The 16,130-nt window shown below is 34.2% G+C and overlaps 1 protein-coding gene across 1 annotated transcript; it reads left to right on the plus strand.

The window, feature by feature from the left end:
• Positions 1-7,965: 7,965 nt before the first annotated feature.
• Positions 7,966-9,127, plus strand: CMQ_7758 (chitin biosynthesis protein; the record flags this gene model as incomplete). The annotated part of the gene is made up of 3 exons (XM_014319203.1): positions 7,966-8,203; positions 8,304-8,875; positions 8,939-9,127. 3 exons carry the CDS (start codon positions 7,966-7,968, stop codon positions 9,125-9,127), a joined length of 999 nt encoding a protein of 332 aa, XP_014174678.1.
• Between the last annotated feature and the right edge of the window lie 7,003 nt (positions 9,128-16,130).

Genomic DNA, 16,130 nt, shown 5'->3' on the forward strand with positions numbered 1-16,130 from the left:
GTTCTGTTTTTTATTTTCTTTTTTTTTTTATATAAAAGAGTCTTCCACCCCTTTTAAACAGCGAACATATTATAGAAAAGAAATTAATGGAAGAGGGAAGGGTGCTTTGCCCCCGGATTAATTAATATCCGGGTGGTTAAAAAAGATACCGGGTGGGGCCCCCAAACCCCATTGGGGGGGGGGGCCATATTTTAAAGGGGGTTTTGTTAAATTTTTTTTGCCCCGTGGTTAAGAAAGGTTTTTTAAGTTTTGTCGGGTCTGATAAAGGAATAATTAGGTAAACGGGGGGGGGGGGGGGACGGGGGTCTAGGAAAACCCTTTTTCTTTTTGTTTGTTAAAAAAGGCTTTGTTGCCTTTTTTAATAAGTTTTTAATAAAATAGGCAGATTGCCTATAGTTAATAGTCTAGGCAAAAGCCTTAGTTATTCTTTTTTTAAAGAAAGAATAGTTCTTTGCATATATACGTTAACTTCTAGGGTTTAAATTGAGTAATAAGAAAAGACTTCTACTCTCTCTTATAAATTAGTAAGCTTATAGGATTGCTAGAACGGCGCAAAGGGTGTTTTTTAAGGTAAACATAAAGGAAGCGTCCTATAGAATTTAAGTTAAGGCTTTTAATAGTAGAAGGCTTCTTTCTAAACAAAATATAAGCTTTTAAAGTTTTATATTATACTCTTTAGACTAACTAACACGCTAGCTATATTTTAAGTATATATCTACTACGCACTAGTAAAGCTAGTAAGTATAGTCTATAAAGTATACTTAAATAACATCTTAATCTACTCTTAAACTAAGAAGAAGTATAAGAAGCACCTTTAATTAGTTTTTAAGCGGCTAAAGGCTATATACTTATATATAAATCTTAAAAAGTGTAAATTCTTTAAAGAGGAAATCAATTTCTTAAAGTTTGTCGTTACTATAAAAAGGCTAGCTATAAGCCTTAAGCAGGTTAAAGCTATTACTAAATAGAAGGCCTTTAAGTATATATAAGACGTATAATCCTTTCTAAGGTTTGTAAACTTCTATAAACGCTTTATTTCCTACTACTCTTATCTTATATAAGCCTTAATAAAGTTAATAAAGACAGGCCTTAGCTTGCCGCGTAAGCGTAAAGCTGTTGCTATATAACCGTTTATATTAACTAAAGAGGTAAAGGTTGCTTTTAAATTACTAAAGATAGCATTTATAATAGCAACAATTCTTTACTACTATAATAACACAAAGCCTATACAAGTAGAAACAAATACGTTAGGCTATACTATCTTTAGCATTATTTCTTAGCTTATAGATAGTAAGTAGCAACTAGTTGCTTACTACTTACGCAGGCTAACAGCTTATAAGATATAGTAGAGAGTAAGATAGTAAGAGCTCTTAGCTATTATTAAGAGCTTAGAGCACTAGCGTTACTATTTAAAAGGTTTAAAGAACTTATTTATAGTCCTAACTAACTACTAGGCGTTAAAAGGCGTTGTTAAGGCATTAGCAAAGAATCTTTAAAACTAAATTGCTTAATAAGTGTTCTACCTTTTAGCGTTTAACTTTAAGATTAAGCACCGCCTAAGGTCTACTAACCTAGCAAATAGTCTATCTTACTAACTAGACTATATAAAAAGTAACATCGTATATAATAATATACTCTCCTTGCTTCTTAGTAAGCTATAGATTATAGACTAGTTGTTAAGGCTTTTTATACTAAAAGCTTTATTATTATTAGTATAAGAGGCGCAAGTTGCTACTAGCTAAGAACGGCCGTTATAACCCTAGTGCTCCCTTAAACTATATAATACTATTTGCAACGCTTAAGGCTAAAACTAATTACTAGACAACTTATTTATAAAGGCTAGATAAAGCTAAGGGAATAACACTTATTATTTATAGAAAGGGAACACTTTGTTCTATAAAGATTACATTATTGTCTTATTAGTAGACAAGCTATAAGTAAGGCTAATTAGTCTATACTATAACTCTCTTATAGTAGGCTATATAGGAGTCTATAAGACTATAGAACTCCTTACTAAGAAGTACTACTAGCTAGATATAGCTACTAACGTTTATACGTTTATTATAAACTATTTGTTATATATAAGTAATAAAGTCTTATAGCATAAGCTATATAAATACCTCTAGTCCTTACCTATGCTTATTTAGCTGTTCTAGCACATTAGTATAGATTTTATAACCGGTCTTAGGTTAAGCCTAGGCTTAAACAGCCGTCTATACAACGCTATCTTAGTAGTAGTTGATTGCTATATAAAGCATAGTATGTTTATCCCTACCTAAAAGACAGTTATAGCTACTAAGGTTGCCTAACTTATCTATAACCGTATAAAGACTAAGTTTAGTATCCTAAAAGTAATCGTTAGTAATAAAGACAGCCTATTTACCAGCTAATTTTAGCAGAAACTAATACAACTTTAAGGAGTCTAGCTAATAATATTAACAGCGTACTACCTACAAACAAACAGTAGCACTAAAATCCTTAACTAAACCTTAAAGCGCTTCTTACAAACGTTTTATAGTCGTTTGCAACACTAGTAGACACAGGTGTTAAGTACAGCAAAGTTTGCGTACAATAACGCCCGCTATACTATAATAAGGACCTCTCTATTCTATACGTTATACGCATACTACCCTTGTTTTATAGACAACTTCCTTTTTACTAAGGCCGCGGTAAAGGGCGTGTAAGAGCGTATTAGTTAGCTATAAGCCGTCTAGTAGAAGCTAGAAGTGTTATAGGAAAAAGCAATTTGCTAATAGAAAAAGAGCTATAATAAACAACGCCTATATAAAGACTTTGTTAAAGGCAAATTTGTAGGTTTGTCGACAAAGCACCTAAACCTAGCCAGATTAAAGAAGCTAAACCTAACCTTCCTACGCGTCTACATTATAAAGAAGCTAGGCCTAGTTATATATTAGGTTGCCTTACTATCGTAGTACGCACGCTAACATAACATATTTTACATCTCCCGCCTTAAGCTATAAACCGCTATAGTAAAAGACAGGGAAGAGCTTCTGTTCCTAGAAATAATAGAAGACTAGAAGGAGTATAAGGTTAAAAACATTATTACTTACCTTAGCAAAGGTTTGCAGACCTAGTTCCTAGTAAAATAAAAAGGCTAGCTAGCTAAGTATAATACTTAGGAACTAGAAGAGCATTTAGCGCACGCTAGCTACAAGTTATAGTCTTATTAAAAGACTGTAAAACACACTTATAAGAAATAGAAAGACTATAAGGCAACAGCTAGCTGTATGCTAACTAATTGTTAGTTAACTACTCTAGCTATTTCTTACGCAATTACGCACTATAAACTACTTGTTCTAGCTCTAAGGGCGCCCCTTAAAGCTGTAAACCTAAAATATACTATTAAAGGGCTATTGCTTAGCTACCGGCTACTCGTTGCTATCCTTCTTCTTTAAAGACGTCCTCTTAACCCTTTTATCCTCCTCCTTACCGCTAGGCAAGCCTTTACTAACTAGCATATAGTTCTTACTAGCCGCTAACTAACTGCTTGCTAGCGCTCTCTTATTAAACGCTACTACACTACTACTACTAGCTGCTACAACCGCCTTACTGCTGCTAGCTATAGCACTAGGAACAGTCTTAGCGCCTTGCTAACGCTTAGCTAAGGTTAGCAACTAGCTGTAAGCTTATTGCTTGCTAGGCGCTGCTAAGAGTAATAGCTAAGGAAAGACTACGGCCTAGTTAGCCTAGGCTAGTTTAACTAAGGCTGCTATAGTCTGCGCAATCCGCTTAGGCGGATCCTTTACTCTTGCTATATAGTGCAACGTGCTGTTACATCCAGCCTAAACAGCCGCTACGCGCTAGGCTAGAGTAAGTATAATAGAATAAGGATCGGCCTAAGTGACAAGTTAGCAATAACTCGCTAATAAGGATAAGAGGACGTGCTATTGCTTTAAGGGTAGTAGCAACTTAGTTCTACGCCTATAATAGCGTGCCTACGTCTAAAGACGTTAGCGGCAAGAGCTAGGCAACCTTTGCCGCCCGCTAGGCAGGCGTTAAGGTTAGCTCTAGCTCCCGCTAGTACTAGTAAAGAACGCTAAGGCGCAAGGCAGCCTACTACGCTATCTTAAACCGCTTACGCTAAGAGCGCTAGTTAATCGCTAGAGGCTCTAGCTTATCTTCTTTTAAAGCGTAGCTAAGCTCCTTAGCTACCGCCGTTAACGCTATTACCCGCTAGGCAACTGCTACGCAATCGCCTAGCGCTATAATAACGTTGTTAGCTATTATTTGCTAAAGTAGCAACTTGTTTATACCGGCTAAAAACTCCTAAAAGTAGCAGGCAAGGCCCTTAATCTCTTTAAAGAGCTATTAGTTAGCGTCTAGCTACTAGCATATATAAGAAGAGCACTTATAAGCAAGCAAGACGCGTTGTTAGCTATATAGCTAGCGTAGCGCCCTAGGTTCTTAGGCGTTACTACGCATAGGAATTTATAATAGACGTCTAGGTAAGCTTTAAGAACGCAATTTAAGCATAGGGCCTACTATAAGGTTAGCTATCGCATAGCGGACGCTATGCCGGCAAAGACCTACGCTTTTAAAAGATAGTGCATATGCCTAAGAAGGGCGTTTTATAAGATCTACCTTTATAAAGAAGTCTATAAGGACTTAAAAACAGCTTTAGTTTAATATTGCCTATAAGCGATTGTTAGCTAGCTGTTATATAAAAACATAAACTATTATACTAACCTACTACGCTAGTAGGTTAAAAAGGACTAAAGAAGTAAGAGTAGTCTTATAAAGTATAAATAAAATCGTTTAAAAAACATAAGATACACCTACTTTTAGTACCCTTAGGTAATAAAAAAGCCGCGTTATTAAACGCCTAAATGCGTCTTAAAAACTTGCTTAACCTTGCTTTAATAACAAGGTAAGAAACGTCTAAAATTAAACAAAAGAACGTCCTAACAGCAGACCGCCTTTGCCATCTAGTAGGCAACAGTTCTATAATCGGCAGGCAACAAACGGCCGCTATTGCCTTTATCCTACCCTGCTAGTAGTTAGAAGTTGCAAGCCCTACGCTGCCGTTTTTAGTTAGTGCGCACTACACCCTAGTACCCCTAGTGTCTAAGGCTAGCCCTCTTTTAACACCTATCAGCGGCAACCTAAGCGTTCTCTAACTAGGATCTAAGCCGCACGCCCCTTAAAGAGCTCCTACAAACCGGACAACCCTTGCATTAGGCAGGATCCGGCGTTTACTGCCGCTATAGACCAAGCAGTACGTGTGCGCTTCTACGTTACCTAAATGCAGTCGCACTAGCAAGCGGTCTGCGACCGCTCGGCAACAGCCAATAACCTAGGGCACTTAACTCTTTTTCCTACCTTATACGGAAGGTTTTTTAATAAGCAAGTAGCTACTACGTGTGCACCTCTAAGCTAACAAGGGCGTTACCTAGAGAGAGGGGGGATAGTGTAAGGGTATTCTATACATGTAACCCTACGCACCGGTTCGGCAACTAGTCGCTTACTAAGCGTTAGACTTAACGAACTATCTTAACGTGTTGCATAGGACTAGCACAGCCACTAAGCTGCGCTACGCCTTATTAGGGTTGCGCTACACCGCATCTTCTAGCCACGTATAAATTAACTAGCAAGCCTTCGCCTACTAGTCCCCTATAGTTCGTTAAGTTAAAGTCTTAATATAATAGTATAAACTAGTTAAGCCTTTGTAACTATGCATTACGCACTAGCCTTTTACATAAAGCAATTTGCTTTAAATATGTTTTTGCGATATATATAGCTTTTAGTTATTAATTTATTTAAAAAGAGTAAAGTAAGCTTTTTTTAATTTATTATTAGTAAAGTAACCTAAGGCTTACATTAAAAGGCATGCTAAAAAAAAGAAAAGATAGCCTGCACTAGTTGCTTACTAGGTGCGCGTTTAGAGCTAGGCTAGTATTAATACTCTTAAAAGTATTAATAATATAGCTTTTATATTTATTAAAAACTAGTAGCTACTACTACTTTATATTATTTAGCTTAGTAAAAGGTAAAAAGATAAAAGTAGGCTAGTTAACTATAAGTTTCTTATTACTTTAGCTTAAGTTAATTACTATAAAAAACTAATTATTATATTTATTTTTAAAGAAATTAAGAAAGTACTATTACTAGACTAACTTACTAGTAAATATAATATAAAAAAGAAAAGCTTTACTAATAGCTTAAATGCACTTAAATATTAATATATAAATTTAACTTTTTACTACTAATATAATCTTTAAGCTCTTCGTAGCCTTACTAATAACTAAGCTATTTACCTTAAAGCCTTTAGCAAGCTTTGTCTTATCTATATAATACTAGTATTTAAGAGGAAGGTTATAAATAGTTAAGTGTTAAAGGGTAGTAAAAATTATACGTATATTTAACTTAAAAGCACCGTTAGCATAAAGTTTTTTAATAAAAGTCTTATATAAAGTCTTAATCTCTAAATGCCTTGCAAATATTCTAGTTTTCCATAACTCCCTAAGCCGTTATAGGCGTCCTTTTATAGCTAGCAAAAGCTGCGCAACACTAAGCATTTAGCTGTATGTAAAAGCAAGCCCTAGCTGCGCCTTAACAGTTATCCAGTGCACGCTTTCTTTTTATATTATTTAGGTTGTTTTTTGCATAAACAAGCATTATAAAGACGATGCATAAAAAATTAGCTAGCTAGAGCTGTTTTTAGCGCTGCGGCAGGTGCGTTTTACTTTAACTGGCAAGGTAATAAAGAGAGTGAAATCAATCTAATTATTGGTTGAAAGTAGGGGGTGGTTAAAAGGGGGGGTGACGGACTTACCCTCTTAACCTCTTTAATAAGCATGTAAAAAAGAAGATCTACACCTAAGGCTATATATAGTGCTAGGCTAAGTAACGATATTTAAATCGTTACTAAAGCTAGTAACCTTAAAGTAAGCAGCGCTAAAGCATGTAGCGCTAGTGCTACTGCTACTTATACTATTACTAGTGTTAGTAACTAGTATAAGATAGCATTCTACTACGTAAAGCAAGCTTTATTAGCTGCTTAGTAAGCCTTAATTTCGTCTTTAATTAACTAAAAATAAGCTTTTTAATCTAATAGCTAGTTAAAAAGGCAGCCTAAAAGCTAAGAGCTAAAGGGCTAAAGAGTAACTTTGATTATAATGTTACTATTACCTTTATTACTCAGCCTAGGAGCTCTAGGCTCTACGGCGGCGGCTCTTTTAGGCGGCATAATGGTAAAGAAGAAAGGTTTAAACAAATCGTTTAAAATGCAAAAAAATCGTATAAATGCCGGATTTGCTAGAAAAGAAGCAGCAAATTCGGCTTTTGCTAATTAAAGCAGTAGATCTTATATCTAGTAGATACTAGTATAAAAAACCGATTGTTCGTAGCTTTTACTCCGTGCACTACTAGTCTGTCGCGCGCTACTTTGTGTACGCGCGATATTAGTGTAAGACCTGTACATTAATCCTTATAGGATATTTATCCGGACTAGTTGCACGTATCGTAGTAAGCCCTAAGGCCTTTAGAAGATCTAGTAATAAAATCTCGTAGGGTGGTTGACTAAAGCTCCAGACTGTGCGCAGTATGTGCGCATAGATTAGGGCTTCGTCTTATCTAGTGATTTCGGCGGCCAAGGTCAGGTCAGGTGACCTCGGAGAAATCCACACCACCCAGTATTTCGGACGATTTACGGAGTACTCCGTACTTCGTATAAATTTTTAAAACTTGGCTCGAAGCTCGAACACTCGCCCGGCTTTCTACCCGTGCCACGCCCCACCTCTACAATTCCCATCAACGTCCTTCTTTTAAATTTTACTGGTCTCGGGTTGTTAAGAATTCCAATCTCGCTGTAATATCACCGGCTCTGCCGCGTCTCTATTGATCCTCATCGCCCTCCTTTACGACGTACGCAATCGAAACAGCGAGGCACCGCCGTCTCCTTCCCATTTCTTGATCTCGCTTAACTGCATCGACACAACCGCAGTAATGGGTTTCGGCGATTTTACAGGCCTTTGCCACACGGCGCCGCTGCCTCTGTGCCTGTCTGTTGGGCCCATCGCGTCAATATCGTCCGGCGTGGGCATTGAGCCAACCTGCTTTGCCAGAAATATTGAGGTAGCGAATACAATAATTTTTCAAGGAGCAGCCAGCGCCATGCATATTCTCGCCCTTCTGATGACTGTGGCGATGATACTTCACGTCCGTGGGAAGTTTACTGCCGTCGGTAGGTATACGTTCCCATTGTCACCCCAGTGGAAACGTCTTTGTATTTGGCGCACCGCTTTTAGGGAGATGAGGCCTTGCACTGACTTGTTGACACTCAGGCCGAAAGGAGATCACATCATTTTTCTACATATACATGCTTCTCACATTTACATCTCTCTGTGTTGATGCTGGCGTTGTCCCCCCTGGCTCAAGTCCATATCCTTATTTTGTTTCCATACAGAATGGTTTCTCTTCTGCCCTTGTTACATGTCTCCTGATCAACGGGTTTGTGGGCTTCCAATTATACGAAGACGGCACGCCGCTTTCGCTCTGGATGATGCGCCTGTGTTCCGTTGCCGCTTTCATTATCTCTTTTCTCGTCTCTCTAGCAACTTTTAAGTCATGGGCTGGACTTGGGCCCACAAACACCGTCGGCCTTTTCGTTGTGCTGTACTTGCTTAATGCCATACAACTGTTTGTGTACGTGGTACTGCAGATTTTGTTAATAGCCCGCACATTGCAAGATCGGTGGCCTCTCGGTAATATCGCTTTTGGCCTCTTTTTCTTTATTGCCGGCCAAATACTTCTGTATGCGTTTAGTTCGCGGATCTGTGTAGCCATTGGCCATTATCTCGACGGTCTCTTTTTCGCTACAGTCTGCAATCTCTTGGCAGTAATGATGGTCTACAAGGCACGTTTGCGCATCTCTCCACCTATCTAATTTTCAATGATACTAACAAGATCTGCGGGATAGTACTGGGACTCGATTACGAAAGAAGATCTGGAATTTTCTGTAGGCACCCGGATGAACAACTGGGAGGTCAAAGAGCTCCTGCCAGAAGAGGACCGGCGAGGCACAATCCATACAGAAGACCCGTACGGGCAATCAAGCTCTTTTGATCATCCTTATTCGCCAGCGGCGAATCGGTACTCGAGATACTAGATCAAATTAACAGATTGTCTGCGTCTGAGTCTACCTTCCCTCTCATGACCTCTAGGGCGCAAGGTAGTTAGTTATACACGGGCGTTACCCAAGGGTCGCTACCTTAGGTTTATGGTATTACATACCTCTGCATATGGGTCACGGAACTATGGAGCTGCGCAGTACGGCGTATTTAGGGAGCCTGCTCGTTTAGGTATGGCCGGAGTAAGTGATTACATTTTACATCTCTACACGCCTCTTGTTGGAGAATAGGTAATTGTGGCACATGCCTCTGGCGTTCTGCTTTAGCATACTTATTTCCTTTAGTTCAAAGAGTAGTTTCTTCTCTATCTCTCTAGGGTTCCATACTATATACTATGTACGGAGTATAGAATAGACATAGGGGAACAAACCTATACAAGATCGCCACTCAAATGAATTAGTAGCAAAGATACGGAGTAGCGATTTGAAGTGTATATGTCGTACCCGTGCCACGCCCCACCTAAATTGGTCGCGAAAACGCGAACCACCATAGGTGGTGCTAGACAGATTTTAAATCAGACAGATTTTTAATCACCCTTAAGCATTGTTACCACGAAGAAAATTCATAACTAATTGAAAAAAAAAATGAATATTTCAACAAAAGAGGCACGTTAAGCGCAACTAGACGAAGCGATTACCTACTCTAGAAATCGCCCGGTGTATTAGTGCGCTAGGTAGTAAAAGAATATAGTGTCTTAAACTCTACCTTATTGCTACAGCTTTAGATTAAAAAACAGTTTGCTTTGACAATACGCAGGCTTACTAGCCTAGAAGAGACGGCTAATTATTAATATATTAAACGGCTAGAGGCTGTTAACCTTGCTATTCAAAAGCAATTTGTTACTAACGTAGCAAATAACCTTTTAACTAATTAACTACTTTTTACTAAATATACGCCGATTAGTAATATTTAAACTTTACACTTTTTATAAAGGTATAAGATTATACTTATACGCTAATCGATAATTAACGTAAAGCGTAAAGTATAAGAAGATATTACTATAGTTAAAGGTTATTATTAATAATAGTATTATAATAAAGGATATCTAGAATATAAAATTAAAGTAGCTTTTAAATTAAAGTAGGTAACAAATAACTAGTAATAGTAAAATAACCTAAAGCATAGTATCTTACTATGCTAGAAAGCAAAGAGTTTACTAATAGTAATTAAAGCAATTTTATCTAGTAAATGCTATATACTAGCTTTTTAAATTTTATCTAGTAAAACGTATATATGTAGATAGTTTATTTATAAGGGTTAGTGTGTAATGTATAATTTTAAAGGCTTTAAACGTGTTTATACTTATGTATTAAGACTTTAACTTAACAAACTATAGTAGACTAGTAAGCGACGGCCTACTAGCTAATTTATACGTAACTAGAAGATGCAGTGTAGCGCAACCTTAGTAGGGCGTAGCACAGCTAAGTAGCTATGCCGGTCCCGTACAACGTGTTAAGATAGTTCGTTAAGTCCGCCGCTTAGTAAGCAACGGGTTGCCGAACCGGTGCGTAAGGACGCGTGTGTAGAATACTCTTATACTATCCCCTCTCTCTTTAGGTAACGCCCTTGTAAGCTTAGAGGTGTATACGTAGTAGCTACTTGCTTGTTAGAAAACCTTTTTGTATAAAGTTAAGAAAAAGAGTTAAGTGCTTTAAATTATTAGCGGTTGCTAAGCGGTTGCGGACTACTTACTTATATAACTATATTTAGGTATATAGAAGCGTATATATACTGCTTAGTCTATAGTAGTAGTAAACATTAAATCCTGCCTAATATAAGGGTTGTTTTATGCGTAGAAGCTTTTTAAGAGGCGTGTAGCTTAAATCCTAGTTAGGAAACGCTTAGGTTGTTGCTAATAGGTGTTATAAGAGAGCTAGCCTTAAATACTAAGTATATAAGAGTATAGTATACTCTAACTAAAAATAGTAGTATAAAGCTTAAGACTTTTAATTATTAGTAAAGTAGAATAAAGGAATTAGTAGCTGTTTATTACTTACTAATTATAGCATTATTACTAACTAAATAGTAAAGGTAGTTTGCTACTAAGCTGTTTCCTTATTTAATTTTAAACGTTTCTTACTTTATTATTAAAGTAAAGTTAAGTAAGTTTTTAAGATATATTAAAACGATTAATATTATAGCTTCTTTATTACTTTAAGGTATAAAAGAGTAGGTATATTTTATAGTTTTAAAACGAATTTATTTATACTTATAAGACTACTTTTACCTTTTTAGCCTTTTTTCTTTAATTTTACTAGCGTAGTAGGTTAATATAATAATTTATAACTTTATATAGTAGCTAGCTAATAATTGCTTATAATTAATATTTAACTAAAGCTACTTTAGCGGATAATAGTTAATAATATTATTATAGCAATAAGCAATTACGTAGTAATTGCTTAAAGGTTAATAGCCTTAATAGTAATAACTAAGAAACTTAGCTATACCTTATAAAAAGATAAGTTAAAGCCTTTAGTAACTAATTAATACTTTTAGCGTAAACGTTTTAAGATAGTATAATAGGCTATATAACGCCTTAGTATCATTTACTAGTACTAGTAAAAGCTAAAGCTTACCTTAACGCTTATATAATAATTAGCAAAGGTAGCTTAGCTTTTACTACTAACGTTTTTAAATATAGGCATACTATTATAGGCGTAAACTTAAGTTACTACTATCTTTAAAGTAATAGCAAGTCTTTTAATCTTTATTATTAAGTTATTACTAACTTATTACTTAGGCCAAATCTTATTCTATTATGCTTAGCCTAGCCTAGCGCGCTATAGCTGTTTAAGCTAGCTATAGCAGCACGCTTTACTACACTATAAAAGTAAAAGGGCTTCTTAAGCGGATCTTATAGACTATAGTAGCCCTAGTTAAGCTAGCCTAGATTAACTAGGTAGTAGTCTTTCCTTAGCCGCTACCTTTAGCGGCGCCTAGTAAGCGATAGTCTTATACTAAGTTGCTAACCTTAGCTAAGCGCTAGCGTAGCGCCAAGACCGTTCTTAATACTATAGCTAGCAATAGTAAGGTAGTTGTAGTAGCTAGTAGTAGTAGTGTAGCGGTATCTAGTAAGAGTGCGCTAGCAGGCAGCTAGTTAGCGGCTAGTAGTAACTATATACTAGCTAGCAAAGGCTTGCCTAGTAATAAAAAGAGGAATAAGAAGGATAGTATTAAGAAAAAAGATAAAAGAGTAAAGAGGACGTTTATAAAAAAGGATAGTAATAAGTAGCTAGTAGCTAAGCAATAGCTTGCTAATAGTATGTTTTAAGTTTATAGCTTTAAGAAGCGCCCTTAAAGCTAGAATAAGTAGTTTATAGTATACAATTGTATAGAAATAGCAAGAGTAGTCGACTAACGATTAGCTTGCATATAGCTAGCCGTTACCTTATAGTCTTCTTATCTCTTATAAGTGCGTTTTATAGTCTTTTAGTAAGACTATAACTTATAGCTAGCATACACTAAATAATTTTCTAGTTCCTAGGTATTATACTTAGCTAGCTAGCCTTTCTATTTTACTAGGAACTAGGTCTACAACCCTTTATTAAGGTTTCTTTAAGAACTTTTTATAGCACTTTTTCTTTTAAAAGGTTAATAACTTTTATAAAAAAAGGTTAAGTGATTAAAATACTTTAACCTAAAAGGCTTAATAAGAGATAGTCTTAATTACTTATATAAGCATAACTAAAGGGTAAATACGTTTAATATATTAATCGTTTTATATAATAGCCTACTTTTAGTTAAATAATAAATATAAAAACAATTCTACTTTTTACTTAGTAAGGTTATTACTAATTTAGTTATTTATTTTAGCTAGGCGTTTTAGAATAAAGCGTTAACCTTTTAGTTATATGCTAAATTTAAAAGTAATATAAATATTAAATTCTTTTCTAGTAAGTTATAAGTTAGGCTAGACTTTAGCTAAGCAAAGTGCTTTTTAGTTTATAGCCTTTTTTAAGATAAAGCTATCTAATAAAGGAGAATTAATAGGTATAACTTTTCTATCTTTTTATTTATAAAAAATATTAGTATAAATAATTTCTTACTAGTCTTTATTTAAGCTGCTTAAGCAGCTTAGTCAATATAATTCTATTAAGCGTTTAAGATTATTATCTTGTTAAAGTAAGTGCTATTCTTATTTTTATATTAACTAAATTTATATATAAAGTATAGGTTTAGGCAGCGTGTATAACGCTAGCGTTATAAGTATTATAATAGCGTAGGTAATGCTAACGTACTTAAGAATAGTATCTTTCTTTAATAAAATAGATAGATTTAAGATATTTAGCTTACTAGTAAATAAGCTTAGTAATTTACTAGCAGCTACTTTAAAGACTTATTAGTCTTTATTCTTACTTAAGTAAGCCTTCTTAATAATATAATAACTTAAGTATTTTTAACTAGTATATTACTATAGACTTCTTACTTATTATTATATAAGAAGAAAAGCTTTATATTAAGTATAAAGAGTACTTTTAGTAAGAGTGTTTTCTTAGATACCCTTAAAGGTATAATAAATAAGTAAATATAGATTGTATATCTACTAATCTATATATTTATAATTGTTTCTTTTATAAATTAAACTTACGTTTAGTAAAAACATTTTAAAACAAAGTTAGTAGGTATAATAAAAAGGTTAAGGCTTTTTATAGCATTAAGTAAGATTTTATTAACTTATAAGCTACTATTTAAGATAGCTTTAATTAACTAATACTCTTTATTCTTAACTTTAATATTTAAGATAGGTAGCCGGCTAACTTAAGTTAGTTTACATTCTTTTATTTACTTAAAGAATAATGTTAGAAAGTTTATTATATTTTCTACCTAGTTAGGAAGAGTTATTCTAAGATGCTTAAGATTAATAAGTATTATTTCTCTCTTTAGTATAGTTTAAAGCGTACTAAATGCTTTATATATATTAACTTATATATTTAGTAGCTTACTTTAGTTTTAAAAAGGTTTATTAATAATACAATTAACGCGTACTTTTTTTATAAAAATATTAGTATAGTTTAAGCACTACTATATAACTAAAGCAGCTAAGGCTAAGCTATATATAAGCAAGTATTAGATCTTAACTTAAACTAGCTATAATAAAATAGATTTAAAAAGGATATTTATAATACTATCTTAAGAAAGGACTACTAAAAGCGTTATTTTATTTTCACTTTTGCCCTTCTAGTTTTTCTTTATAATTAAGTCTTCTTAGGCTTTATTTATATTAATAAAGATAGTATCTTTTATATCTTTATTTTTAATAACAACTTTACTAGTATTATTTCTTTATCTCTTACGCTTAAGAAGGAATATAGCAAACTTTCTTATAATTTGCTTAGCTATTATAATAATCTCTTAATTATATAATAATATAGTATTTTATAAGGGGTTTGCGTATATATTTTAATCTTATCTTAGCTTTTCTATCTTACTAGTAAGGACGTCTTAAAACCTACTTTAAAGGTCTTTACTATTCTTTTTAAGTTAAACTATATTAACTATAATTTGCTTTATAAGTATAAACTTAGTAGTAATAATAAGTTTAATACTCTTAGCAACTAAGAGATACTTTATCTTTACTTTTATAGTAACCTTTATTTCTTAAAGCTTCTTTATAGTAGCAGCGCTATTAATTTTAGTATACTAGGATAAGTAAAACTAAATAACGTTTTTAATCCTTTCTTATCTTTTATAGTAAATAACTACGGTTTTTAGAATAATGTACTTCTTATATAATTTTCTTATATAAAAGCACTTACTAGCTAGGTTAAAATGCATAATTCGTATAGTAGTATTAACTTATATTTAAAGGTAGTCTTTAATTTAATACTTTAAGTAGTTATAGTAAAAGTATTTATAAACTTTTAGTAGTCTTTACGCTTACTATCTTATATACTATGATAAAGTTTTAAGCTAGTTTTTATAAAGCTATTTAAGTTAACTAATATAGGTTATATATGTTTAGATTAGGTAGGTAAAGGCTTAGATTAGCAATAGTAGCGTATTAGTTTATATAGTATATAAGTTTTATATTAAAAAGGCTTAAGGCGTAACCCTTTTTATATCTAAGTAAACATTAATAAGCTATTACTAGTAAATACTAAGGTTTTTTATTCTTTTAGTTAGTAGCATAATAAGGTTTAAGGGGTTTAAGCTTAGTTAAATAGAATTTATTATAAAGCTTATATAGGTTAAAAATTAAAACCTTAATAGCTATAAAAGGCTAGTACTTAAGTATTGCTATAAATTCTTAAAATTTAGCTAATAAGGTTTTTTACTTACAATTGTTTAGTATGTTTTACATCTTTAAAGATAATTATAATATAATTATAAAAGTCTTTAAAAGATAGCTTTAAAAGTGTATTATAGCTAAGATTAGTATAAGTTTAAACTATTTTAATAACGTATTTTAAAAGGGATTTATATAAGAATTTAAAGTATTTAAAGCTAGCTAAGAATTCTTCTTTAGCTTAGACTATATAAAAGTAAACTAGCATTTTTGTTAAAGGTATACTTAGGTAGGCTAGGTAAGTTAGGCAAGCAAGAAGGTATCTTCTTAACAAGAGGAAGCAGCTATATATTCAATAGCTAATTCTTACCTTCTACACTCTAAGAGAGTGCAGAAGGCACTCTTTATTATAAGCGCACCTCTAGCGCACTAAGTACGCAGGATAGGCGCGACCCTGTCTCTACTTAGCCTGTGCGCTAGCACGTGCTATAGCCTGTGCGCAGACTGCGCCACGCAGCCTGCGCCACTAGCACCGCTTCTAGTTTACAATGTGCATCTAATACGCTGTGCGCATACTGCGTACAGCTTGCGCGTAGCCTGCGTCGGTCCCCTTCCTAGGGCGGCGTTACAATTGCTCCCCTCTTATGCCTAACTCCCCTAAGGCAGGTCTTGACAAAAGGCTTGCAACCTTTGTTCCTAGTGGTGGTGGTGCTTGTCCGTTTGCGGCGGCCCCTTTATACTTGCTAAGATCGCTG

This window comes from Grosmannia clavigera (genome assembly GCF_000143105.1).
Source record: "Grosmannia clavigera kw1407 unplaced genomic scaffold GCSC_117, whole genome shotgun sequence".
NCBI lineage: Eukaryota > Fungi > Ascomycota > Sordariomycetes > Ophiostomatales > Ophiostomataceae > Leptographium > Leptographium clavigerum.